The following is a 26,313-nucleotide window of genomic DNA, read 5'->3' as shown; positions in this document are numbered from 1 at the left end:
GCGAAGCCGGCCGTGCCGCGGCGCTGGGGCCGGTCCTCACCGCGGCGCCCGGCTCTGCCCCGCAGAAAGCCCTGAAGGAGATGTTCCCCATCGAGTCCGGCGACATCAACCCCGAGAACCGGATYATCCCTCACCTGCCCGGTAAGCGGCCGGGCCGGCGCGGGGTGGCGAGGACCAGCGGATTCGCCGCACGTGCGGCCAGCAGCTGCCGGCGCCCCGCAGCGGCCTCCACCCGCCCCAGAGGCGCAGCAAAGCCCCCCGGGTCCCACGCCGCGGCGAGGGTCGGGTTAGGGCCCCGGTGTCCCCCTCCACCCCCCCCAGGGCTGAGGCGCGTGGGGGCCGTGCAAGCCCGGTGGCGCTGCGCCGCCGGCCGCCCCTGCCGCCGGCTGCCCCCGCCGCCTTCCTCCGCTCCGCCCCGGCAAGAGGAGGAAGCCTCCGCAGTGGCCACGGCGCTCCTGCAAAATGGCTGTGGCCACGACGGGAGCGTGTTCGGCGCCCACCGTTTCCCCACGCACGCCGGGCGCCGCGGCGGCTGGGGGAGGCTCCGCTCTGCTCCCGCGCACCCTCGCCTCATCGGGTGCCACGTGGCCAGACCCACTCTTGCTCGGGACAACGTAAAAATGAGGCTCCCTGCCTGCTTCCCTCGACTCCGTCCCTCTCTCCTCCAGCCCCCAAGTGGTTTGACGGCCAGCGGACGACGCAGAACCGGCAGGGCACGCTGGCCGAGTACTGCTACACCCTGGTGAACCTGCCGCACAAGATCTCCCGGTGCCTGCACGTGGTGAACTTCTTCAAGGTCAGGCCTGATGACATGAGCCCCATCACAGACAGCCAGTGAGTACAGGCGGCTCCCCAGCACTGCTTTGAGCTTCTGCAGCCTCAACCTCGGTCTCCAGTCCTGTCCGAAACCCTGCCCACCACACGTCTGGGCTGGAGGAGCAGCCCCGCGTCCCGGGGAGCATCTCCGGCCAAGGCCCTGGAAGCTGGCGGCACTGCTCCGGTGTGGCGTGGTGGGGCTCGTGGGGTGCTGGGACGCGGTGCCGTGCAGCCCCCTGTGCCCCCTGGACCACCCCTGCTGCTGAGGGGCCTGCCGGTGGGCCTGGTAGTGCAGAGAACGCTTGCAAGCTGAGGACCTCTCCTATTGCCTGCACCACCCCCCTGCCATGGAGTGTATAAGCACTGAACAAGGGCCCTTGAGAGACATGGGTACACGAGGCGTGCAGGAGGAGCGTGAGCATGATGCCGTGGCCCAGGGCTTTGCAGCCACACAGCCCATGGTTGCCAGCACCGCTGGCATCCAGCACCCTGCTCCCCTCCGCAACGTGCTCTCAGCACCTCCACCCCTTATCAGCCTCCCAGGGAGCCCGCAGCAAGCGGGGCAGGGAACCTGCTGCCGGTGGGGAAGGGTGTGTTGTGCTGCGCTGACTTTGCTCTGACTCCTTTAGGATCAAGAAGCCTGAGGTGTTCCTCCTGCCAAAGGACTCCAAGAAAAACCCCGCTGGTAAGAGGCCTCCAAGGAGTTTGAGCGACTGCCCAGCCCGTAGCACAGTGAGCATGTGGCAGCAGCAAAGCCCAGCAGGCAGAGGGGCATCTCCAAGGAGGATGGGGCAGTGCTGAGTGGGAGGAGAGCTGTTCCCAGGCAGGTCCCCTGAMTGAGCAGTGTGAGGGGCAAAAAAACCCAGCCTTGCCTATGCCCATACTACAGCTGGGAGGAAACCACATCCTGGGGGCAACTGAGTCCACAACCTCGGATCCAACTTGCTTGGGCCCAGAAGAAGCTGGGAAAGTGTTTTAAACTGCTGTGGAAATTGCTTTTAGCCTGGCTGAAAAAGAGTATTTCTGGTCTACGGGCTGGATAAAGGCTGTCAAGAAGGTGGCGGGGAACATCTGTGGCTGTCCCTCACTTCTCCCCTACAGACATCACAGGTCCMATCGTCCTGCAAACGTACCGCGTGATTGCTGACTACGAGAAAAGCTCTAAGTCCGAGATGGCTCTAAAAGCTGGGGAGATGGTGGATGTCGTGGAGAAGAGCGAGAGTGGTATGTGTCTGTCGTTCTGGAGAGTCACCCTCAAACTGCAGCGCTGAGGGTCAGCCTCGGCTTGCACTGCATTTCAGCTGGGACAAGGATTACCTTGCACCTGGCATTAGCTCAGCTAGAAGAGTGTTAGACTAAAGATCTAGAGGTCCCTGGTTCAAGCCTGGGCTTCAGCAAGGGGTGTCCTTGTTCCTGCAACCCTGTCTAACATGCTCTAGCGACCCTGCTTGAGCAGGGGGGGGTTGGACTAGATGATCTCCAGAGGTCCCTTCCAACCTTACCAATTCTATGATTCTATGATTTGAATGCCCGGCACAGCGCCGCTCTGTTCCCAACATGGGGCTATGGCACCTCCAGGGAGTTACACTGGTGCCCTGGTTAAGGGGTATTAGGTGGCAGGCTGCGTTGTGTGGGGTCTCCTGGTGGAGTGGAGAAGCTCAGAGCAAATATAAACAACGGCAACAAAATTCTGACAGCTTCTCATCCAGCTGGAGCACTAGTCACATTCACATGGATTCACATGACGACCTTCTGGCCAGGAAGGCTATGATGCAATCCTAGAAAACACTGGAACCTCCTCGCATGCCTCAGCATGSGAGGTTTCCTGCCTAAGAGGAAACAGTATCAACCAACCAGTCCCCCAGTTACAGTATGTAAGCAGAGATCTGCTCCCTGTGCCTTCTCCTCTGACTGGTGGACATACATATGCCTGCTCCTTTGCTGCCTTGTTGGGGACAGACCCAGGGAAATACCAGATGTTTCTCAACTGAATGGAAGTGCCTGAACTCATAGCCAAACTGGGTGGCTTTGTAGCCTGTTTCTGTGCTTGTCCATACCATTATACTGTTTTCCTCTGCACACCATTCCCTCTCTGCTCCTTCTGACACAACCTACAAGCAATAGAAAGACCCTGTTGGGTGGGGAGAAGATTGCAGCCAGTGATTTTAGTTTTGCTTCRTGCTGGTTATGTCTGACTTCCTGTCCCTGCTGGTGGGTGAAGTAAGCCATATCTCGGTCAAGATGGTGGCGGGRAGCATTTGCAACTGTCTAGCCTGCAGGAGGGATTACCTGGCCTCACTGGGGACAGTCACGGTGCATGCAGACATCTCCCTGAGAGACATTGTCTAAACTCTGTCTGTAGTTAGTGGAGGGAGATGTGTGTTCCCCTGCAATTTGCACCGGTTTCCTCCTGCCCTCCAGGGTCTGAGATGACTCACTCAGAGGTGAATAGGTGTTTAAAGTTAGCTGAGATTAATCACACCCTAGAGAGGGTTAAAGAAGAGGCTGGCTTGCTGCTCACTGTGGGGTCCATGCATCTCCCTCTGCACTTCTTTCTTTCCCCCATCTGACATCTGGACAYAGGCTCCTTGCTGGTTCAATGTGGGGGCTGCAGGGTCCATCAGCAGGAAGTACTGACTGGGTTGTTGCCCACGGCTGTTTTCATTACAGGCTGGTGGTTTTGCCAGTTAAAGAATAAGCGGGGCTGGGTGCCAGCTGCCTATCTGGAGCCAATGGATGGTCCTGATGAATCTGAAGAGCAGGAGCCCAACTATGCAGGTAATATGTTCAGATAACCAGAATATCCATGAGAGCTCCGGCTAGAAACAGCCTGGAGTCACTCCTGCCACACAGCTCCTGCCTAAACCTTTAAAGGTGATTCATGTCATGTCTTCACTCAGACAGTCTGGGGCAGGACTGTTGGGCATGGAGATACTGCTGTAGAAGCTGCAGAAGGGATAAATCTAATAGTTTGGTGCCTCACTTTCAACCTCAGGAGCTTCCTGTGACTTACAGCTCAGCATTAGATGCTTGTTTTGTTTCATTGTAGATGCACATCTTCATTTTAGCTCCTGCCAGTGGGTGTATTGAGCTRGCTGGATGCATGTTGTGTTGCTGCATCAGCAAATGAGGAAAGTGCAGCATCYGAGCTGAGGCACAGTTTTTTTCTAGCACTCAGCTTCTGTACTCTTCTTATCTATACTCTGCGTCATTCCACCATGATAGTGGGTCCCTGTTGCACAGAACAGATAAAGGTTCCTTAAAAACTCATGCTTATTTTTTTTATGGCTTCATCTCTGTGGTTTTCAAAACACTGTAACAAACTCTATTAGCACAACACTTCCTTGTTCCTCATTTGATGACCTGAATTATAAACATACTCTTCAGCACAGATATACTGTACTTCCACTACTTGCACTCTACTCTCTACTGGGTGCTGAAGGGGCCTGAACTGAGCCCAGGCGGAAACAAGGCTGGGGGAAGTCTGAACCCAAACTCGGAGACTTGAAGCACTCTGRTCTTGCATAAAATTTGGAGTGGATGCTGTGGTGCCTTCTCTCCTCAGTGGCTGGAAAGGCCATCAGTGGGGGCAGCACCACATGGAGGTAACACCYAACCCACCCATAAACCTGTCCCAATTTTGTGTACATAGGTGAGCTCTACATTGTCCAGAAAAGCTACACTGCCAYTGAGGAGGATGAGCTGACTCTCAAAGAGGGTGATACTATAGAAGTCATCCACAAGCTACTTGATGGCTGGTGGGTCATCAGGTGAGAGATGCCAAAAATAAATCAGACAAGTGGGATTTGGGGAGAGGGAAGGGAAAAACCTGTCATTCTCCACGGCTGGTCTGTGAAATACATGGGCTATTTGTTGCCACTGCCCTCACTTTTGCAGAACTGCTTCTAGCAGTCTTCCGGCTTTGCTAAATGTTAGACATTGTGGCTGRTGCTTCCTCTACCAGTGGTTCAGATACATCCAAGAATGAGGCAGATGAAAAAGTGTATCTATTATTTTGTGTACCTCTAAGTATTCTGGCATGTTTTGCTTTGCAAAACATCATCTTCTACCCTGGCCTTGGCCTGCAGACTTGGACTTTCCCTAGGAGATTCCGGCTGCATTTGTGCTCTGGAGAGTCACATTTGCAGCAGGGACAAGTAACAGCTATAAACCCAGGGGATTCCTCCCACCCCCGCCTGTGCCCTCACAAGTGGCACCAGAAGGATTTCACAGCATTTGCAGATGTACCGGGGTTAGGCAGCAACTGAAAGCAGGAGCCAAATGTATAATCTGCTGTGGGGCTGAGCAGGGAATTGGGGAAGCTGCTGACTTGAATACAGAAGGGTGGGACTGTGGAAAGGCTGGAGGACGCAGCTGGGACAGAGGCTGGGGAGCGTTTCTTGGGCAAACAGCAGCTGTCTGGCAAGAGTGCCCTGAGCTATGCTTGAGGAGCCTGGTAAAAACCCYGTGGGAGGTAACAGAAGCCAATGAGGCCCTGATGATGTGAGCTGTTGCTCTGTTTGATCCTGCAAGCTGCTTGCTTTTGGGACTCAAAACACACTTTCAGGGAGAGCCACAAGGAGACAGGCTGGGGGAACAGCGCAAGCTCCCATCCCTGCAAGCAACATCACGGTCATGAGAACTAATCCCCCCCAGCATCACTGAGCCTGCCTGGGACAGGCACAGAGCTGTGGTGATCAAAGAGCTGTGACTGCAAGCAACTTTTCTTTGTGTTATGCTGCAGGAAGGATGAAACCACAGGTTATTTCCCTTCCATGTACCTGCAGAAATCTGGGGAACAGAACAGCCCCGTGAGGAGTGAGCTGAGGAACCGAAGCGCCCCTCCTCGGAGGTAGGAAAGCCTCAGGAGCAAAGGAGGGAGTAAAGGAGGAAGATGAAAGCTCTTTAAAGGAGGGGATGAAATGAAACCAGACAGTGGTTTGAGACATCCCTTGCTCGTTGGGGTAATAGGGAACTGCCTATTACCAGAAGAAGGAGTGACCAAGAAGCAGATTCTGTAGGATTCCAGCAAAAATAGCTCTGTTCCTTGCCTTCCCTGGGAGCAGAGGCAGCCCAATACTTCTGGTGCAGGGCTATGTGGGTCTTGCTCCAACAGGGCCTCCAGTCAGACGTATTTCTCTTTGTCCTTCTACAAAGTTTATTTTCTGGGCTAATCTTGTTAAATTTTCAAACTGGGTTTTTCTTCCTAAGTGCATTCCCTGAACCTTTGAGGAGCGAGGAGAGATTTGACTAATCAGAGCTGCCAAATGGTCTAATCTGATGGGAGGATTTGAGCTAATGGAAGAGATTTTATTTTGATTAAAAAGATAAAAAGCAATAATAACTCATTAATGCTGATGCAATGACAACTGCTAGAAAGGGCAGAGCTTGCCTGTATCTTTTCTTACCTACAAAAAAAACAGGGCAGCTTTGCTACAAAATCTCTCAAAATCCAGCCCTGCTGGAGCACGGATTGATTGTGAACCACTGTAAAATGAGATAAATCCACCTATTTGAGTGCAATGATGCTTACTGATACCCTTGGGGGAGGTGATGTGGCCTGTTTCAAGGACAAGAGGATTTACCTCCTCCATGGGGAGCAGTTAATGTTGTCTCTATAGCACTGGTCATGGCAGCATGTAGGAGAAATGAAGGAAGACTCAGATGGTACGAACCAAGGAGAGGCTGAAGTGTGAGTCCGGGCTCAGAGCACCCCAAGGCTTGAGTCTGGTTGTCAGGGTTGAGACCTGCCTCTGTGGGAAAGAGCTATTGACTCTTGACACATTGCTATGAAACTGGGCATGTGTTTGTGTCGAAACTGAGGAGAGGCTGAAGGCAGATGGGCTCAGCAAAAGGCTGCAGGTGCCCCTGAGCCAAGCACAATGACAAAGACGTGGGATGGACAACAGAAACCACCTCTGTCAGGCTCTAATAATGAGAATCAGGTGGTGGCCTCACTTCAGCTGCCTGGGGAGAGTCCCACAACCTGGGGGGMGCATCTTGTGCTTTCACTTCTTGCTGCAGTTTCTCTTCTGTGTTCAACATTGTGCAAAGAGCTGCCTGTTGAAGCCTCTCTCCAAACTCTGTTCCCCCTAGCCCAGGGACTGATTCTTGGAGTTGGAGGAGGTCACTGCTAGGCCAGAGATGCACGTGCTGCAGCCAGTACAGATACTGGAAAAAAACCCAGACCTATCTCGTCCTTTCAGCGTTATGCCTGATCTTCCTTGGCAACACCATCATCTCATTCCATGCTTGTGCTCAGGTTTCACCTGTCAGTATTTGTTTCCAAAGCACTGCTCCAGCTGCTTGCTAACACTTTGCACATAATGTCTCACCAATGGCTGTCCACAGGGGCTGGCATTAACCTGCTGACTACAAAAATGAAAAGTAGATGTTAGGGTATGGGGAGTCAAAAGAGGAAGCGCTGCCTCCATCTGCACTAGGTCTCGGCGAGCGGTAGGGACAGGGAAGTCCTGAATGAGAAAGTGTGTGGAGTGAGAGCTGCAATAATGGAAACTGAAAGTTTCATTTCTGACTCACTGCAGATCCACCATCCGAAATGCTAAAAGCATCCACAAGCAGGGCCGGAAGCAGATCAGCCAGGAGACCTACAGGCGGAACAGCAAGAAGTATATCAAGAGCAGGAGAAATATGAAGGACAATTTCAAGGAGAAGACCAACATTATTAGTGAGTCTTCTTTTCTTCAAAACCCTCTGCATTTTATGCCCGAAGGCTTAGCCTGTCCCTATAGCCACAGAGTCTCCACAGGGGATGCTCTGGCTCTCCTTTCATCACAGGATGAGAGATGATGCCGTAGGACTACACATACAGGTCACACGTTGCTGGTGCAGCCTTCTTCTCCTGTGGGGAAAGCACATGCAGGGAGTGAGTTTTGGGATGAGGTTGTTTACCTCTGTGTATAAATCTGACAAAGAAGGACCAGAAAATAGTGACCCTCCTGTCCTCAGTAGTTCCCATCAGGTCAGCCCACATTTAGGACCTGCACTTTCCTCCACGCATCCCTAACCTCACTGCATTATCATGTATATTATCTCTGTTATCAGAGATAACACCCACACCCACAGGGAGGTGGCTGCAGGAACGACATTGCTGGTGAGGTTAATGATTTGAGCAGAAGCCCCCCTAAGCGGGCTGGTGATCACAGCGTGGGATCTGAGACCTTCCCCGGGAGGGCGGCTCCTAGCGCAGACTTAGTGCTGAGCCCCACCCGAACAGGGCTCTGGGGTGGGGGGCGAGGTGGGCCCACATTGACCCCCGGGACAAGGCCGGAGCCCTGATGCTGACTGACTGCCGCCGAGCAGCTCAGCAGAGCGGGGGTCGGCGGGGAACGAAAGCTTGTCTGTCGCCATCAGAGAGCATCCCAAGCCAGGGACTGAAGGGAAGCAGCAGGAAGATTTATGTTCTTTAAACAGGAAGTCCTTGAACTTTTATGTGAAGGCATGGGGTGGTACAGAGCTCTGACCCACCTCTATGTCTGCTTTACCCGTAGTTGAGAAAGATGAGCAGGAAGAAAACAGGTCGAAGGCTCAACCCGCTGTTCCTCCCCGGCCCAGCAAAGACCTCATCATGAATCGCTGTACGGAGAGCACCAGGAGAAAGATCATGTGAGGCCCTCGGCCCCCCAACACCAAGCAGGCAGAGGCTTTCCCTCTGCCGGCTCCTGTGCAAAAAGAGACTCAGAGACTAGGCAACTCTGCCGGGGAATCTGCACGGCTCTGAAAACAGCCGCAAGCCGTGGGGAACCGCAAGCTCGGGAGCCCCACAGTAACTCAGCAGCGTTAACACGTCTGAGGTGCCCTCGATGCAGCACGAGGAACCGCACGAGCACCGCTCCGCGGGCTCTTCTGGGGGCTGAGGATCCCCAGAGCCTGCCGGAGATATTCTTGATCAATAGGCTCCTTTTCTTGTTGTTTTTATCCCTCATTTGTATTTTGAACGATTTTACGGCGTCCGCCAATTACCAGCTTTCTGCAGAAAGCGTGTCGGGGCTTATCGTGAGAAAACACTTGTGAGCTAACATGTAAATAATCTGTACAAACATGGCAAGAAAAGGCGCGTTTCGACCGCGTTTCCGTGCTTTTTACAGCTCAGCGCTTTTACTAACCCGGCCAAACGGCCGATCAACGGCCGCGCCAGCGGGAGGGGCCGCGCTTCACCGCGGCAGCCGCGCGCCTCCGAGCGCCCCGCCGCGGACGCCAAATGGCGGCGGCGCTGCCAGGCGCGGGGGGCCTCGGGCCTCCTCCCTTGCCTCCAGCGGGAGCGGCGGGCTGCGGAGCAGAGGCCGCTACGCGCCGAGGCGCGGCCGGCCGCGGGGCAGCGAGTCCGTGGCTGCGCCGGGCGGCTCGCGGGTGGGCAGTTAGGCTTGGGTGCGGCGGGTCCCACCACCCCCGCCGGCTGGTGTCGCCCTTTTAAGAAACAAGCTCCGCGGGGCGGGGGAGGGCCTCGCGCCGTCACGGAAGCGGGCAGGGAGGTGCTCTGCGCCGCGCGCGTCCCACGTGACCCGCGAGGTCGCAGTGGAAAGGTCGGCAAGATGGCGGCGGCGCGGGGGTGCGGGGCCTAGCGGCGCGGGGAGGCGGCGATGTGGGGGGCGCTGCGCGGAGCGCGGCGGCCGCCGCCGCCTCTCTGCAGGGCTCTGGCCAAGGCGGCGGGCCCGCGCAGCGTCCGCCAGCTGCGGGAGGCCGAGGAGGCCGCGCCCGTGTTCCAGTACGTGGGCAAGGCGGCCGGGCGGAAGGACCGCGTCTTCGTGTGGGGCTTCTGCCACTCGGGCGCCCTGGGCGTCCCCAGCTTCGTGAAGCCGGACGCGGGCTGGAAGAAGCCGCGGCGGATCCAGCCGACGCCCTACCGGCTGGAGACGGAGGAGAAGGTGGGTCAGACCCACGGAGGACCCCGGGCTCCGTCCTGCGGCTGCCTCGTGTGTGCGGGGCCTCCACCACCACAGGCCGCTGTTGGGATCTTTTTTTTAAAGTGCTAGGGCGGCTTGGCTGTCCAAAAAAAGAGAGATTTCTCCCTTTTCTGTGTCTGAAAGGTGTTAAGTTATCAAGTTTAATAATATTGCCGTGACTTCTTTTCCTTGATACACTTATGTCCGTCAGGAGGACTTCTGATATAACTGTATCGTGGGAGCAGACAGCTTGGCCCGTATATGCAGTCTCTTGTCAGACTCTAGCAGAGCAAGGGGGGAGAGGAAGTTAATTACTGGAGAAGCAGATCCCCATGTAGTCAGTTGCTCTCCTAGTCACTTGCACCTGAAGAAATTAGAAGGTCATGTTGAAAACAATGTTAGTTTCTCTCTTCTGTGTTTCAAACATGCTGTGCTTCAAGCATCAACTCAAGGAAGTTGAGTTTTTGTCCGGGACTTTATTAAGCAGAGTGATAGTAGAACGGGGAAAAGGTTTTCCCTTAATGTGTCTTTTTTTTCTTAATCTCTTGTTGCTGAGGATCTGTAAGTAGCTCTTGTTGTTGTGTTTGAATGGGTCTAAAATAATTAAAAGTAGATTGAAGATGTACACCTATAAGAACAACAACCTAAAGCAGTAATGCCAAGCCTGTGTTTAGGCTGTTGTGCTTAACACTAAAGAGTGTTTACGATTGTTTTTGTAAAGATTCAGTTGGTCGTGAATTTGGGCTGTATTTGGACATGATCTAAATAAAGATGAATGTCAATGAACAAATAATCTGTAAGAGTCAAATTTCTAAGCAGTAGTTTATAACTGAACACTTTTTAAAAAAAAATTATTGTTTGTCTTCAAAGATATCCTCTGCTGCCTGTGGTTATGGATTCACACTGCTTTCCTCTAATACCACTGACATTACCAAAGTATGGGGCATGGGCCTCAACAAGGATTCYCAGCTTGGATTTCAGAGAAGCATGAGAGATCGAAGTAAGGATTGACATTTTGTAAGGACTTGCAGGGTGGCACTGCAGAATACATATGGTGTGGGAAACTTTGGATTAGGAGATATGAAAGATATACAGCAACCTTTGGGGCAGGTTTCTGTTGGGACTGTTTTTTTTTTTTTTTTTTTTTTTTTTTTTTTTTTTTTTTTTTTTTTTTTCTTTTTTCAGAGCTTGGTTTTATTTATGGTAGGTAAATACGTGGTCCATACATACTTCTCTGTACTGCGCTTCTCTTCAGATGTAACTGAGATCTAAACAACTGTTTATTCTGCAAATGTGTCTTGTTGGGTATGGTGTTGCTTTGAGTGTGTGCAGTTTGTTACTGGACAGTATGCTAGACTAGTTAATAAAGTGGTTTTGGTGTGATGATTTGCTCTTTTCTTTTGCCTTCATATCTGTAAACTAATTTCTTCTCTCATATCTGCAAACTAATTTCCTTTCTTGCAGAGATCTTTTCATTCAGTCATTTCAGAATGTCATACGCGTTTCAGAGCATGTTTTCTGTGCTGGAAAATGTCACCTTCCTCCTAAGGCAGATACAAAATTCATTCCCTTATAGAATTCTTGTCTATGTAAAAAGCTTGTTAGGTTTTGAAAAATTGCCTCTCGCTTAGGGAAAATTATGTTAAAAACAGCTTTTTCCCTCTTCTCCTATAGAGAAGGATTCGTGTATCTGGTACCAGCCAAAGAATAAGCTTTGAGGAGAACAAAAAGAAAATTGCTGCTACTATGCAGAATGCTATGGTTTACAGTGATGTTATTGTTGTGCATTGCTGCTAGAATACTGTATAGATTTCCAAGGGTTCATGCAGGTTTTCTGTTTGCTTTCAGCTGAACTAAAGTACTTGTGAGCAGAACACTGCCTTGGATCCTTTGGGATTTGCTTTCACTTGCTGTAGTGGCTTGCTTTGGTATACATATAAAAGCCCTTAATCTCTCCTTAAACTTTTGCCTAGCGCTTGCTGGGTTTTGCCTTTTCTCCCAACCCCACCCTCATTGACTATAACTGATTGCGTATTCTTCTTGTGTTACTAAATCTATATTTTCTAGTACAACTTGTCATTTTCTTTCGCAAATCTTAGATCTCTGATCTGTTGTGGAGCCGTGCTAGCTTCTCTTTTTTGTATTCCCCTTTCTGAGAGGACCTTTAATCCACTGTTCTTTAAAGATGAAGCTCTAAGACTTTCTGTTCACCTTTCATGCTGTCTTTTTGTGATTGTTTGCTATTGCACCTCATTTGCAAAATTCCCAGTTCCTCAGAATAGTGAAGTTTGGGCTTAGCATTAAGCTCCCTAGTAATCCAGCCCTGTTCACCAAAGTAGTTGAACATACGCTGTAAGTCTAGATTTCTCACTTCTGGCCACCTGAAGCCTTAATACCAGGCAGCCCCTGGGTATAGTGGATTTTTGACTTCGCAGTGATTGCTGGTTTCAGGCATCAGGGATGTTTTTAGTCTCTTCCTCCCCATGACAAATCTTAGCCACCCTTTTATTTGGGCCAGTGTTCCTGCTTTCTGAAATACATCTGCTTCTGTAACAAAATAGGAATCGATGTCTGCAACATAACCTGCAACATGATTAGTCTGCGTTTTGGAAGATGCTGACTTTTTAATTACTTTTCTTCTTTTAACTTCTCTCTCTCTCTCTCTCTCTCTCTCTCTCTTTTTTTCTTTTAAGCTAAAGGCTACGAATATGTCTTGGAACCATCTCCAATTGCATTACCACTGGAGAAGCCGCAGCAGACCCGAGTCTTGCAAGTATCCTGTGGAAGAGCTCATTCCCTGATTCTGACAGATAGCGAAGGAGGTATAGCATCCTTTTTGCTGGTGACAAGGGACACCTGAATCTATGCTTTCATAAAAACCCTGAAAAAGATTGTCTTCTGTCCTTTAAAACTGGACACCACGTTGGCTGGCTGTACTGTAAATGTGATGTGTTTGTTAGTCCCTGTGGGATTGCTCCCAGGAGGGAGAGCCCTGAGCTGATAACTCTGCATTGAGCTCTATGTTCTGTTCGGCTCAAGCTGCAAATGCATTGGAAGCTTTTTCACTGCTAATATTGAAAAATATGTCTAGTTTATCTAGCCCCAGGCCTTTTTTAAGTGTAGGCTATTTGTCTTGCTCAGTCAGATGTGTTTTTTGGATTCCGTTTTGGATGGCTATGCCGATACTTCTGTGTTATTTTCCCCATGAAGCCCTAGAGTTCAGCATGTATAAAAGCAGTGAATTAGTAGACCTTTATACAGAAGATCCTCTTTGTGAATTGGCTTGTGACTTTGCTGGGAATTCTCTGGTGCAGTGGTTTCAGTGCTGTCCTGAGCGATCCAGTGCTGCTTATCACTGGGTGAGCTGGTTGGTTGGTTGATTTAATGCTCCTTTGGGAATGCTGATCTATTTCTGAGTCTCCTTGGCAACGGCAGGATGAACTAGGCAATTACCAAGAAACAGCCAATGGGCTCCAGGTACTGCTACAGTGCCTGCAACAGTGTTGCCTCGTTATTGTTGCCTAAAATGGATTCTGTCACTTAAATTCAAGTGTGCTTGGTTGAAGAAAGCTTAGGTCTCTTTTACAGGACTATGTTCAACCTTTCGTACCAAGGACCTCATGAAAATATTTTGTGTACCTGCACAGGGACTCTTACGAGGTTAGACATTAATCAGACTGGAACATCTTATCATTGTTTTTCAGTCTTCAGCATGGGGAACAACTCTTATGGACAGTGTGGCAGGAAAGTTGTTGAAGATGAAATTTACAGGTGAGACTTCAAAGAATCCAAACATTTTTAAGAAGAACATTGTTGCTAAAACAATCCTTCAGAAAAGCCTGGAAGAGGGAAAAATAAGAAGGTAAAAGGATACTGTTTAAGGAGCCTGAAAACAAACTTTTATGCTGCAGATATCCTGTAAGGGGTGGAGCTGGCTTTAAACCTAAACAAGGTGCAAGCACTCTGGCCATGGTCACAAAATACAAATAGACATCAGGCCACAACAGTTTCCATGGAGTGCAGTAAACAAGTCCAGTGTTCATAAATAGCCTGAGACAGTTCACATTAATAGTCATTCTTTTTCCCTTTAACCTTTCAGAGGAGATGTGCAAGTAATATTTATGAGGGTGGATTAGAAATGCCATTTAATCTTGGAAGAGATGTCCTTGTGCTGAATCTGTTTTATTTCCTTTGAACCTGTAAGTGAGAGAGAACATTTGTAATAATGCTTTTCCTTTATAGGGTTTCATGGGCCACAGCAAAGCAACTTTTCAACTTTTTAAAATGCTCTGTAAGACATTAGTGACATAAATGGAGAATGGGAATAATATGTTAAAAGTTAACTGATTCCCTGGTAGGGCTTAAACAAAACTTGTTTGCTGTGTGAACATACTATGTGTGATTCACAAGTCATGGAGCCTGAAAAATGTAAGAAAATACCTGTAATTCAGCTAGTTCTTTTTCATCTTTGTGCTGAAATCGGTTAGTGATTGGATTGTTCAGAATTTATATTTTTATGAACAAATGAAACGGATACCAACATTATTCTGTTTGTTATTTGGAATTTAATTTGCAACATCAGCTGATTTCTCAGTCTTTTCAGGACTGTTCAGTTTTCTGTTGTCCATTATTGCTTTCTCCAGTGGATACTCATGGTGCTGCTGTACTCGACCTTGCCACAGGTTTTTTCCTTTGTGAAATGACACGCAGAAAGATTTCTAGTTAAGGCTAGTGTTTTAGATTGGTAATGCAGTATTATCTAATGTCTGTGCTCATTCCAGTCTAGGGAATGYATTTGAGGACCCCTATTCCATATCCCCTTGAAATACTACATTTAAAAAGTGACAGTTTTCAACTTCTTAAATGAGATAATGAAAAATTACTTTCCTCCTTTCTGTGGCATTTGTACAGTGAAACTATGTTCTCAGAATGTATGAGAGAATTCCCTCTCCTTATAATGGCAAAGTTGCTTTCAGTAAAGGCAGATCTGCCTTCATGTTTTTCCATTGCAATCCTCTGAAATCTTCTGTGTTGCCTTTTCTCTTTCTGGTCATTATTGATGTTGTCCAGTGAAAGCCATATAATTCATCAGCTGAAGGAGTTTGACAGCAGAGTTGTGCAGGTAAGAAATCTTCTGAATCTAATTAAACAGAAAATCAGGATGTCTGTCACTTAGTTGAAGCCTTTTGAAATGAGGAGTGAGCTACTCTATGGTTGCTTATGTAAAGCACAAGATGTCATTTTGTTCCCTGGCTTTGCTGAGTAGTTGCAAATGGCAACATAGGATCTAAACTTACTGAAGAATTGGGCGGAAATACCAGTGCAGCAGCGCTTGCTTGACTTCCTAGCTAACACCTGCATGGCAAGGAGGTCATTCTGACACGTTGTTTTTTCCTCTCCTGCTCTCTTGCTGTTGTTCCTTTTGGGCACTTTTATATCACTTGAACTGTTTTATTTTGAATTTTGTCTCTCATTTCAAAAGCAAGCTATTGAGAGCATCCACTTAGACTACCTAGCACTTCCATAAGCTAAGTGTCTGGGAGAGCAAAGGACTACAGAGCAGCATAAATGCCAGTGGTTCTGCACACAGCTGCAGTGTATCTGTGCACAGGAGCAGTCTGCTAATGTCTATGCCACTGTAGTGTGTGCAAACATTGCTTCTGTTCCATGTGGTATTCTAGAAAGCAAGAGTCTCTGAGCTAGGCAAATGAGATGAAAGCGAGTTGTGACACATCCTAACTATATTTGAAAGTAGGCTCCTAAACTTCTGTTTACAATTTTCATGGCAGTTTTTTGTTTGTTTTTGTTTTTTTTTTTTTTTTCTCCAGAGGAGTTGAATAACTGAGACCTATTTTTACCTTGATGAAAGCACTTTAGTGCTTAATATTATTAGATCATCAATCTCTTGTGTGTTAAATCCCTTTAATGTCTGGCTGATTTTTAGGCTCTGCTTTTGAAAGGTTGGCTTTAATTTCTGCCAAGCCTGTGGCAGACATGTTTGGAAGTTCAGCATAAATGTCAATTTGAGAACAGATGTGTTCCTAGAGCGCTTGCCTGGCAAGGAATCAGTAGTAGTTTGTAGCTGGTATTGAGAGTGATGTGGTAGCACTCTGGGAAGGGAGATCTTATTTACTTTCTGCTGTTTTGTTATGTTGGGCTGCCCAGTTTTTTTGTATTCTGGATATCAGAACAAATCAAGTGCAGCATTGCTTTCTAGGAAGAAAACTCCACTGTTTCTTGTGTTGTATCATGCTGCTGTTAGCCTTCCCCATGGTGTGTAGAGCCATTTGGTCTGGAGGGAAAGGTCAAAGCCTGAGCTGATAGGGGTAGCAGAGGTTTATTGTTCAATTTATCTGCCAGTAATATTTCGTTAAATCGGTTCTGAACATGTCATGTTTCTTGACCAGATGTGGCTTTTCATTTGTGTGCAGGTTGTGTGTGGGCAGGACCACAGTCTGTTTAGAACAAAGAAAGGTGCAGTGTATGCATGTGGATGGGGAGCTGATGGACAAACAGGTAGGAGCTCAGCTAAACTTCCCTTTCAGTGAATTGGTAACTATAGCAAGCTGTGTTGACTTGGAACCGGTGATGAAACTTGTCTTGCACACGTGAACAGAAAGGGGCTAGTATGTTTCCAGCTATGTGCAGATGTTCTCAGTGCCCTTGTGTAGCCAAACTGAGACAAATCAGTTCCTTGTTAAGAGGAGATTTAGGATGCCATGTTGGCAATCCAAGCGTGCAGTCTGAGGAGAATGTGACACTGTTTACTGTGTGAGGCTTGTGAGGGCATGTGGGGATGGCATGTGAAAATTCCTCTGTTCTGTACAGATTTTGCTTTCTGATTCTCTTGTTTCAGGGTTCCTTTTACTTCCTTCTCCTTTTGAACTGACAGAGACCTTTGACTGCTAATGCTGTATTAGCACTGGATCTTTGGCCAGGCCCCTGTCCTGCTGTCAGAGGACTTCCTCTAAGCCCTTCCTGCTGTTTATTCTGTCTGGTGCCCCTGAAGCTTGGTTCTTCCTCTGGTTCTCTTGTGTGGATATACTGTAGACTAGTGCTTCTCTCTCTCTCTCTCTTTTTTTTTTTTTTGGTCATCTTCATTCTGGCCTCTTGTTCAGGCAGCTGTTTGTCATGTAATGTGTTTGCTTCCCAGCATCTCTTGACACTTCACCTGCTGTTGTCTAAATAGCTTGTGAAGTGTGCTGTGACTTACAGCCCTCCTTGAAGAAGATGGGATACAGCCAGTTTGTGAATCTTCACCTCTCTCAGGGTGTCTGCCTGGCTTGGGTTATTCCTCTCTAACACTTTCATGCATGCAGTAAAGAGAGACATAGGCCTAGCCTATTTCCCAAGTGTGATTGTGTAAGGTTGGTATTGATACTGCAGAGGGGTATGTTGCCTACTTTGGCTAGCAGAACTGATGTCTGTAGCTGTTTGTCCACTGAAGGTGGTCATTCAGATAGGAACAGAAAGATATTTCTGTTGGAGTGAAAGTGAGTGGTTTATTACACAAAAAATGGTCCTGTGTAGGCCTTAGTTCATGGCATCGCTGGAAAAAATACATCACATCTCTCCTTTTTTCCTTTCAGGTCTTGGACACTACAATATCACCAGTGTTCCTACTAAGCTACGTGGTGACATTGCTGGAGTTAACATTATCCAGGTCACTTCCTATGGGGACTGTTGTCTGGCTGTTTCAGATGAAGGAGAACTTTTTGGTTGGGGAAACTCGGAATACCTGCAGTTGGCATCTGTCACAGAGACCACACAGGTCAGCTGGCCCGAGAATAAGTTTTTAACATGTTTCAGTTCAGCTGCAGTGCACTGACTTAAAAATTATTCACTTCTTCCTGCTTTGAGTTCTTTTAACAGCAATATGGATCAATATAACCCCCTAGCAGACTGTTTTTTCCCTTATACTACAAAACCAACCTGTCTGAAATAGTTGTATAACTGTAGGATAATGTATTCCCAACTGTTGATAGGCACAGGGATGGGCCGCTTCTCCCCAGTTTGTCTGTTATAAAGGAAGTGCGCTCCCTCTGTTCTCTTTCCCCCAGCCCAGAGAATTTACAAAAAGTAGAATCCAGCTTGAGTGCCTGTGCTGGTTTTGTGACCAGAGTTAGTCTCTTCATCTGGCTAATAGAGCAGTTCAGGTGGTCCTGCTTTGAGCAGGATATTGGTCCAGATGATCTTTGGCAGTCCCTTCCAAACAGCAGTTGTGAGATTCTGTGGTTCTGTTTAGAGTCTGACAGGGTAAGAGCACCTTACCCTGTCTCCCGTCTCAGAAGGCAGCTGATGATGAAAAGATGCTAAAATAATCGAGTGAGAATTTCTCAATCTCTATTTGATACTGCCATTCACTTCCAGTATCTCATTATTTCAAGGCAGAAGATAATTGTACTGATCAAGTTCTGACTGATTACAAAGCTTTCAAAATAGCTAACTCCAAAATCTTCATAGCTTGTTTCTTTTTTGTTTGTTTGTTTTTTGGTTTTTAAGGTTCATTGTGAAAATCCTCCAGGAAGTGGGTTGGTTAACACTTTGTGCAATACTTAGTGGGAAATTCTGCTTTGACTGTTTATAAACTGATTCTGTGGTGTGACCAAAGCTCTCGGGGGCTTGTCTGCTTGGAGCAGTCTCAGAAGAGTTTGTTGTATGCTTTTTAAAAACTCTATATAAGTAGAGATTGCTCAAACTGCGGACAGGTGCACTGGTAAAAGGTAATACTGTTTCTTGTAGTACTGTAATGTATTATATCCCTTTTCTAAGTCTTAGGCTTCAGTGTGAGGGAAAACTGAATGAAAGTATTATAGGGGAAAGTCCAAACGTTCCAGGAATCTTTGAGAAAGAATCCTGCTTCTGGCTCTTCTGAAGTTAATGCACGTTTGCTAGAAATAGCAGCTGTTTGTATAGCTTCTTGAACACTTAACGATTTCTATTCAAGGCATGTTAGGGGAATCACCTTGTGACTAATTTTTTTCCTCAGGCCATGTAACCTACAGGATGGAGTATTGGACTGTTGTTTGCTAGTAGACCTGGGGACTACAATTTTGCCACTTTAAAATAAAAACAGAAGGTCTCTTGTAAGGCACCCCTAAGATTCCCAGAAAGGAAAAGAGACACTAAGCATTGTAGTACTGAGATAATAGTACTTAGTGTGGAAATGGAGTCAGAGAGTTAATTAATACTCAGCTGTTCTTGGCAGAAAGCTAAGAACAGACAATTGCCTTAGTATAGTTTTAGTAAAATAGGTAACTTTGTTTTCCATGCTACTTTTGATGTACCCTTAATGTAGGGCTGATTACTGATTAGACTAGCAAGATCTGAAGACGGCAATTAGGTTCAGTACTGTAGTTGCTTCTTGGCTGGGTATTTTTGGGGCTGGAGGGATCTGAAACAAGTTACTGGCATGTTTGCCAAAGCTGGAGTTTCAGGTACCGTATAGATAATGCCCAAACTGTGGAATGGCAGAGCTGGATATTAGCTGTGAAATCTGAGGTCGACACTGACATGTGTCAGGCTCTGCAGGTTTATGTTGTATTGAGCCATACTAATTAAGGAGAGATTTTTCGTCTGTTTTCCCTTGGTATGTTCAAGTAATGCCAACACAGAGCAAGTTTTAGTGATCTTGTCTGTTGCAAATACTTGCAAGTGTGTTGACTTACTTGAGCAGTCCCGCTTACAGTGCCTGGGATATAAGCAGGTCTTAAGCACTTCCAGTTTTGTTGCCCTATGTGTGTGCTTTCTACCTGGTAACTTTTTTAAACTTTGGCACTTTTAGCCTTAATTATTTCTTGTAGGTTCCCCTTCTTCCCCCAGTCTTGTGAATTGTGTTCCATTATTCATGCAGTGCAGGATATCCGTGTTAGAAGTGTAGTGTATGTAAACTGTAAACGGAACTTGAGTTAGAAAAAATGTATGTCTGCTTCCAGTTTATTACTTTGTTTCTAAAGAGTCACTTTCAACCTTGTGCAGGTGAATGTTCCCAGACACTTGCCATTCAAGATTGGGAAGATAAAGGAGGCTGCATGTGGAGGGACTGGCAATATTGTTTTAACTGGTGAGTTCATTTCTGCTATTTTCTTTGGTGTGAGACTATGCAGTAGGTGGGTCGTAATGTATTTGATCAAGCATCTTGTTTACTGGACACAAAGGAGTACTATCTGTATGGCAAAATCAGGAGACTGAAAAAGCTGTGATTTAAAAATCTTTAAAAAAAAACTGGGAGAGATATTTTCCCTGGCATGTGTTTTTGGGAAGCTATGTATGTTCCATTGTGATCACTTGTGCTCATGAGAGTCTAATGTGATCAAGAACAGGGTTGCTGCTTGCTGATCTGTTCCCGTGTTCTCTGGTCACACATTGCATGTGTGGCCTATAATGAAGATGGACATATGGAAAAAGTAAAGGAAACACTTGAGAAAAGTCCTTCAGACTTGATGTAAATCTGCGATGTAAATAAATCTTGATTAAATGGACTGGAAAGTAGAGAGTTCTGAGAACAGTGAAACTCTGCGACAGGCTTCTTGTTGAATCCTTTGTTTGATTGCCAGTGGTCAGAGCAGCGCAGCTTGAAAGTCGCCGAAGAAAGGAGTGAGGGGTAGAATTGTAACTCCTGTGAGGAAGGATCCTCTCAAAGAAGAGTTGAATATATATGATGGAGTTTCTGTGATGACAAGACACTTGAGCTTTTTGCACAAAAGGAGCTAGCAATCATAGCAATTTATTGTTTTATGCTGTCCAGCTGCTGCCTCTCCCAGGCGCCCAACTTCAGGCGGAATGCCAGGCAGAGCAAATAGCCTATCACTGGTTTGGCCATACATCAGAGGGAAAAGTAATGATGATTAAAACATTCAACCTCTGTCCATCAGACAATAAGTTGAAGTATTTTGTGCAGCCCACAGTGTTGGCTTTTTTTCCCATCCCAGGATAATTTTGCCTGTGAAGCTTGATCTGCTTAAATGGATTAGGGGGGGAAAAAAACAAGGAATTTGGATGGGAGTGCATTGGTTTGCTACTTATGTTTGCTACTTTTAAATAACCAAAAGGTACTAGACTGCTTTAGGAGAAGGGAAAATATCTGTTTAGATCTGGTTAACTCTTGGTCATGGTATGAATTTCACAAGCACAGCCTTTCTTAGGGAATGTGTTCTTATTGTATTGCAGATGAAGGAAATGTTTTTGTCTGGGGATATGGAATTCTTGGGAAAGGACCAAACCTAATAGAAACAGCAGTGCCAGAGATGATCCCACCCAGCCTCTTTGGCTGGTCGAACTTCAATCCGGACATCCGTGTTGCTCACGTTCGCTGTGGGCTCAGCCAGTTTGCAGCACTTACAAGTAAGTTTCTGGTCCTGAGGTCATGGAGAAGTTATACTGACACATTAATTTGGCAGTCTTAAAAGTCCATCTTGCCTTTCTTAAACTTACATCACACTGGTGGAATGTAACAGGAAGGGATGTCTACAGGTGTCAGCAAGGATTTAGGTGATCTCTAAACCTATGTAATGCTGTGATAAAACCTGTTATGATGTGAATATATGGCTGTGTTGCATAGTTTTCCTTCTAAAAATCATAAGTTTATTTAAGATGATGTGGTACTTCTGTAAAAGGACAGCTATCTCAGGAAATCCAGGAGTGGTTTTTGCACTTATTTGTACAGAATAATTGTTAAATCAGTTGCACTATAGAATCATTAGCAATTTATGCGATAAATGGACAAACTAAAGTTAGTCTAAGTCAGAGGTAGATTGTCAAGGTTTCTTTGCCCTTCTGACCAACTCAGAAGCAATGTAAGGGGAGAAAACTGACACATTTAACATGTGGAGGACGTGATACTCTGGTATGTATGCTGTGTATTTGATTCCAGTCTTTAAAGGAAGTTTTGAATCTGAAGGTCATTAAAAATGGGCAGTAGAGGGCAGCAGCACAGAAAACCCATGTACCTGATAGCAAAAATAATTTACCAACGTCCTTGGTCCTTGTTGAGAAGGTTGTATACATGACACTTGACATAGAGGGTGCTTGTAGCTGGTCTCCCTTTGTTGTTCAGGAAGCACTGCAGACTGTATTCCAGTTAAATCGTACATATGCTATTAGATTGTTTTGCTTGTCTCTCTGCTGCGGGGCTCATATGAATGCTTCTGAGATCTCCATGTTTTACTGAAGAGCTTAAAAGAAATGGTCTCTCTCCAGCTCTGTAGAACATGTTTTTGTTCCACTTTCCTCAGTTATCGTTAGAATAAACCTTGCTTACTCTTGTTTTCTGTGCTGATAGCTGATGGGGGTTAACTATAGTTGTCTAACTTTCAACACAAATGGTTCACTTTTCTTCTTCCTTCTAATGAAATTCCAAAGCAAAGTTGTAAAAGGGGGAAACAAAGACTTGTGCTCACAGTTTGCTTTTCTTCTCTTTAGCCATCATTTTCCCATGCAGAAGTTAGTTTATTGTACTTGAAACTAAACTTGGTGGCTTTCATGCTGCATATATGAACTTTTATACTCTCCAGAAACCCCTGTAGCCACACTTGCCAGTATAGCAGATAGAAATACTGAAATACTTCCTTTCTAATGACTAATTCTCTATCTTTTTATTTCCCCCCCACACCTTTTCCTCTCTACAGACAGAGGAGAGCTCTTTGTATGGGGCAAGAATCTAAGAGGATGCCTGGGAATTGGAAGAACGGAAGACCAGTATTTCCCATGGAGGGTAAGAACAGTGGCATTAAGGCAAGAATATATTCTTTAGCTAGCCTTTGTTATCAGAAAGGCAAGAAACCTCTTTTACTGCCTAGTTCTGGTGAGTAACTTCAAAAGTGAAAGTAAAATGACTACATAAGTGCGTTCCTCACCAGAGATCCTGGTCTAGCCTATTCAGGGATGGAGGATTCTGTAAATTCTTGCATCTTCTGGTTCTGCTTGTTCAGTACAATTTCAGATCCAAAAACAAAGCTGGTGCCATGCCCTCATTTGTGAACATTCTCATTTGCCTGCTATCCCCAGTCTCCTTCCTGCTGCTCTTTACTGTTTCTTTCCTCCCCCTCTAGCCTCCATTTCACTATTGTATGGGTTGCTAAGATTGAGTTATGCATTTAAATTAGATGAACATTTCAGTTGTGGTGGACCAGCTTCCCTACTGTGGAAGCAGGTCCATATAGCAGTAGGCTGCCTTCTCCTGCTCCTTTTGCAAATCAATGCAAATCAAGCAGCTGTGGCTGTGGGTCACCAAACTGTGTGCGTAGTTGCAGTAGGAGATACTTAGCCACTTAGCTGTTTTCATAGCTGTTTCGCAATGCTTCCAGTTCCACTCCCTTCTCTCAGATGGCTTTGGGAGCCAGACTCTGTGGGTGTAAAGAGTGTTTGGCTCTAGATTTCAGCACTTAGTCTAACAGATGTTCCTAGTCTCCTCCAAAGCCAAGTAGGAAAGGAGGCAGGCAATCAGTTGGACCACCCTGGAGTCTCCTTCTTTGTGTCTGAACTTTCAGTGGATGTTTTTTGGCATACTCTCCCCTCTTTTCAAAAAGGAACAAAAAAACCAATTCTGGAGCATTTGCCTAAAATTGCGTTGCTGTGGCTGAGTAGCTTCTCTTTGTGCTCACCATGCATGGCACACCTGGATTTTCCTAAGAGTGGACAGCGAGAGATATGTTCCCTCAAATGGCCAACTCCTGTGTGGCGTTACTACAGCAGTGTATCAAAACAAGAACAGTTACCAGGCACCTTGTCTTTAACTTTCCACTCTGAGCTGTCTCTACGCTTCCTTATGCCTAAGAAAGAACTTGCATCTTGCTGTTTGTAGCCTCTGCTTCCCTTTAGTTTGAAGTCAACTTTAAGCAAAAGAGCTATAATCACACTAGTGAGTGTGCTGGGTCTGCTTATCATCGAAGCAAAAACCGCCTTTGGGCGGAGACAAAAACCTCAACTATGCTCTGCCTGTCCTTGCTGTGAGAGAAGAGGCTGATCCTTGTGATGCTTGGGCAGATTCTCTTCCTGTTGTCTGGATTATGCTCTGTTCAGGCTTGCGGTTTCTACTTCTGAACAGATGGGCTGAAGCTACAGTCTACTCGCTGTCTGCTGATTAGACCTCTCTTCTGTCCTTCAAAAAGCTTTATGTGCTTCTGTGAGGGGAGAAAGGGAATTTTCTTCTAGTATGCACATGGCATTGCACAGCTCAATGCCTAAGCATGCCTGGTGCTGAGTCTTGCTTTCCTTGGGTGTTCAAGATAGTACTTTGTTAGGTGCAAGTCTTTGCAAAAGGAACTATCATCTACGTTAAGTAGAGGAAGGATGAGAAATAACAAGTGTCAGGTGCAAAGTGCCAGCTTGAGAAATAATCCACTCTTGTGTGTCTCATACAGGTGACTGTACCCGGTGAGGTGGTGGATGTTGCATGTGGAGTTGATCATATGGTAAGCCTAGTTAAATCTTTTATTTAGTAACATTGCTCAGAACTGTGCATAGAAGATGTGGGAACGTGGTGATGAGCTTCTCAGAAAGGAAGACCTTTTCCGTGGAACTGGGCAAGAAGTGACTTCCAGAGGCAACCTGGATGTGTTGTCTCCTCTGCATCATTGAAATGCTCCAGTCTGGCTGGCTGCAGGAGGAAGTACTTTCTCCAAGGAGAGAAGGACTGCAGGGAGTGCTCTGGCTGATTCATGATGAGCTCCTGGAGAATCTGAGGCCCAGACTCAGAGGTGCGTCTTTCTGTGCAAAAGGATGACAAATATCTCTCAGGGAAGACTGGAATGAGATGAAATCTGTAGCACAGGACATTCATTTATGGACTGGCTCTCCCTGTCACCAGCTTTCTGCTGTCAGTATTGGACTGAGACAAACTATTTCTCTGGAGAAAGCTTTTTTAATTACCATTTTCTGTTCTGGATGGGAAGTTGCACTGGCTTCTGGAATCCAGCCGAGCCGTCCTTGACGTCTGCCACCAGCTGTGCTCTGCCCAGGCTGTTGTTCTGTGTGGATGTTGGAGGCACAGCTAGTGRCCTGGAGGCAGATAGTATGCTTTCATCATGGGCATTTGCAGGCTCTCCACATGGACTCTGAAGACTGAACACCAAAGAAGAACACATTCCTTAAACTGGAAGAGTAAGGACTTATCTGCTGGGGGAAGCTACTGTTAAATAAGACAGCATGGGAAGATAAATCATATACTCTCCACACTGCTGTTGCTGTGTGTACAGACTGACAGACACTGACAGTGGTGAATCTAACCTATTTATGGACAGAAGTCAGGAACAAAGCTCCCTCTTAAGCACCAGCCATGGATGTGGTTAGGCAGTTGAAATGAGCAGAGCTTTTTTTCCTCCTCAACTGCCTTTTTCCTTTGTATGCTGATCACAAACCACTGCCTTCAATTTCTGGGGGAGTCCCGGCACTCTTTCGTGTCTTTGGCAGTATAGTGACTCTCAGTCACAAAGAGCCTTTTTAAATTAGTTAGCCTCTTCTGTAGTGCCTAAGCAGGGAAGGGGACTTAATGGGCAAAAAGCAGAATTGCAGCAAAACCTTGTTTCTTGGTAGCTTCCTAGGAGAGAAGTTGTGGTAAGTGCATTTAGGACATACTATCTAAAGGAGATGGGATCCAGCAGCCATATATACTCTTGATGTAGCAGCCACTTAGCAAATCCCACTGAAGTGTGGGAAACTGTTTCCTGTGATGTACTGCAAACATCAGAGCTGTGTCTCCTCCCTCTCTCTACTGGATACTTACGCTGTGTAAATTACTTAGACAAAATCCAAGCTAATATGCTTTAAATAAAGTGATTATAAAATCTTTATATCAGTAGTAATGGAAATGTTCTTGAGCTTGACTTCACACGCAAGCTGCTCTGTCTTGCACTCTGCATTTAAATTTAAACATTTCAGTACAAAGTGATGTAACCTTTTCCGTCAACTAAGACGCCTCCACACATGCAGGACTGATACTGTGGTAGACATGGTATATATCCATGGTCCCTGAGGACACCGCATACTCTCACAGAGATTCAGCTGAAGGAGCCAAAAAAGTATCAATTCTGTTCTTATGTAATTGACACAACTTAGGGCTAAGCTTTATCTGGTTGAAATATCTCTGAGGGCTTTGCAAAAAATATAAGAAAGGTTAAAGTCTACAGAAACAGTTATATAGAGAGTTACTTTTAATGTTACTCTGTAACTGGTATTTTAGTTGGGGGTTGAGGCATAGGCCAAAGCAGATAGGTGGTGTTGTGACAGGCCTTTAGTGCTGTGACTTCCCATTAAACTAGCTTTAATTCATACCTTCTCCTATATGTGACTTGGTTAACCTAAGCTGCCCAAACATGTCTTGCTGGCCCCATGCAAGTAGAATGAGGAAGCTTATCAAAGCATTGAAAACAGATATAAGAAAGTATGGCAAAAATAAGGAAGTACTGTGTTTCTGACAACACCTTTCCTGCATGTTGATGTTTGACAAGGTCTGTACAAAATTGCTAGCCTGTGCTTTTGGATCACTGCCGGCTTTTAGCTACTGTCTTTCACCACAGTGATTCCTGATGCCATTTGGAGTAGGGCCTTCTGGAGAGCTGGGATGAAGACAATTAATGCCATGTCATAACTGATTGTG

The 26,313-nt window shown here is 46.5% G+C and overlaps 2 protein-coding genes across 3 annotated transcripts in view; both read left to right on the top strand.

Annotated features, from left to right (window-relative positions):
- Positions 1 to 8,899, top strand: part of NCF1 (neutrophil cytosolic factor 1) — a 9,748-nt gene extending 849 nt beyond the window's left edge. Inside the window, exons 2-10 of the mRNA XM_085314631.1 lie at positions 7 to 141; positions 669 to 834; positions 1,446 to 1,501; positions 1,918 to 2,040; positions 3,487 to 3,594; positions 4,469 to 4,586; positions 5,561 to 5,668; positions 7,362 to 7,504; positions 8,328 to 8,899. Of these exons, the coding sequence (XP_085170757.1) occupies positions 7 to 141; positions 669 to 834; positions 1,446 to 1,501; positions 1,918 to 2,040; positions 3,487 to 3,594; positions 4,469 to 4,586; positions 5,561 to 5,668; positions 7,362 to 7,504; positions 8,328 to 8,446 (1,076 nt within the window). The 3' untranslated portion in view covers positions 8,447 to 8,899. The remainder of the gene's footprint in view (positions 1 to 6; positions 142 to 668; positions 835 to 1,445; positions 1,502 to 1,917; positions 2,041 to 3,486; positions 3,595 to 4,468; positions 4,587 to 5,560; positions 5,669 to 7,361; positions 7,505 to 8,327) is intronic.
- Positions 8,900 to 9,344: 445 nt separating this feature from the next.
- RCC1L (RCC1 like) lies at positions 9,345 to 25,507 on the top strand. 2 transcript variants are annotated; one of them, XM_085314848.1, is made up of 11 exons: positions 9,346 to 9,701; positions 10,590 to 10,719; positions 12,413 to 12,541; positions 13,424 to 13,490; positions 14,790 to 14,841; positions 16,151 to 16,235; positions 17,309 to 17,490; positions 19,698 to 19,782; positions 20,889 to 21,062; positions 22,346 to 22,431; positions 24,080 to 25,507. In XM_085314848.1, the coding sequence occupies exons 1-11, from the start codon at positions 9,417 to 9,419 to the stop codon at positions 24,155 to 24,157; spliced, it is 1,353 nt and encodes a 450-aa protein (XP_085170974.1). In that variant the 5' UTR covers positions 9,346 to 9,416; the 3' UTR covers positions 24,158 to 25,507. The 2 variants fall into 2 exon arrangements, with proteins under 2 accessions (XP_085170983.1, XP_085170974.1); XM_085314857.1 differs by lacking the exons at positions 13,424 to 13,490; positions 14,790 to 14,841; positions 16,151 to 16,235 and having other exon boundaries at positions 9,345 to 9,701.
- The last annotated feature ends 806 nt before the right edge of the window (positions 25,508 to 26,313 follow it).

The sequence above is a fragment of the Rhea americana genome, unplaced genomic scaffold (genome assembly GCF_003343005.1).
Source record: "Rhea americana isolate MKP2758 unplaced genomic scaffold, rheAme1 scaffold_111, whole genome shotgun sequence".
In the NCBI taxonomy this organism is placed as follows: Eukaryota; Metazoa; Chordata; class Aves; order Rheiformes; family Rheidae; genus Rhea; species Rhea americana.
This window is presented reverse-complemented; position numbering and strand designations above follow the sequence as displayed.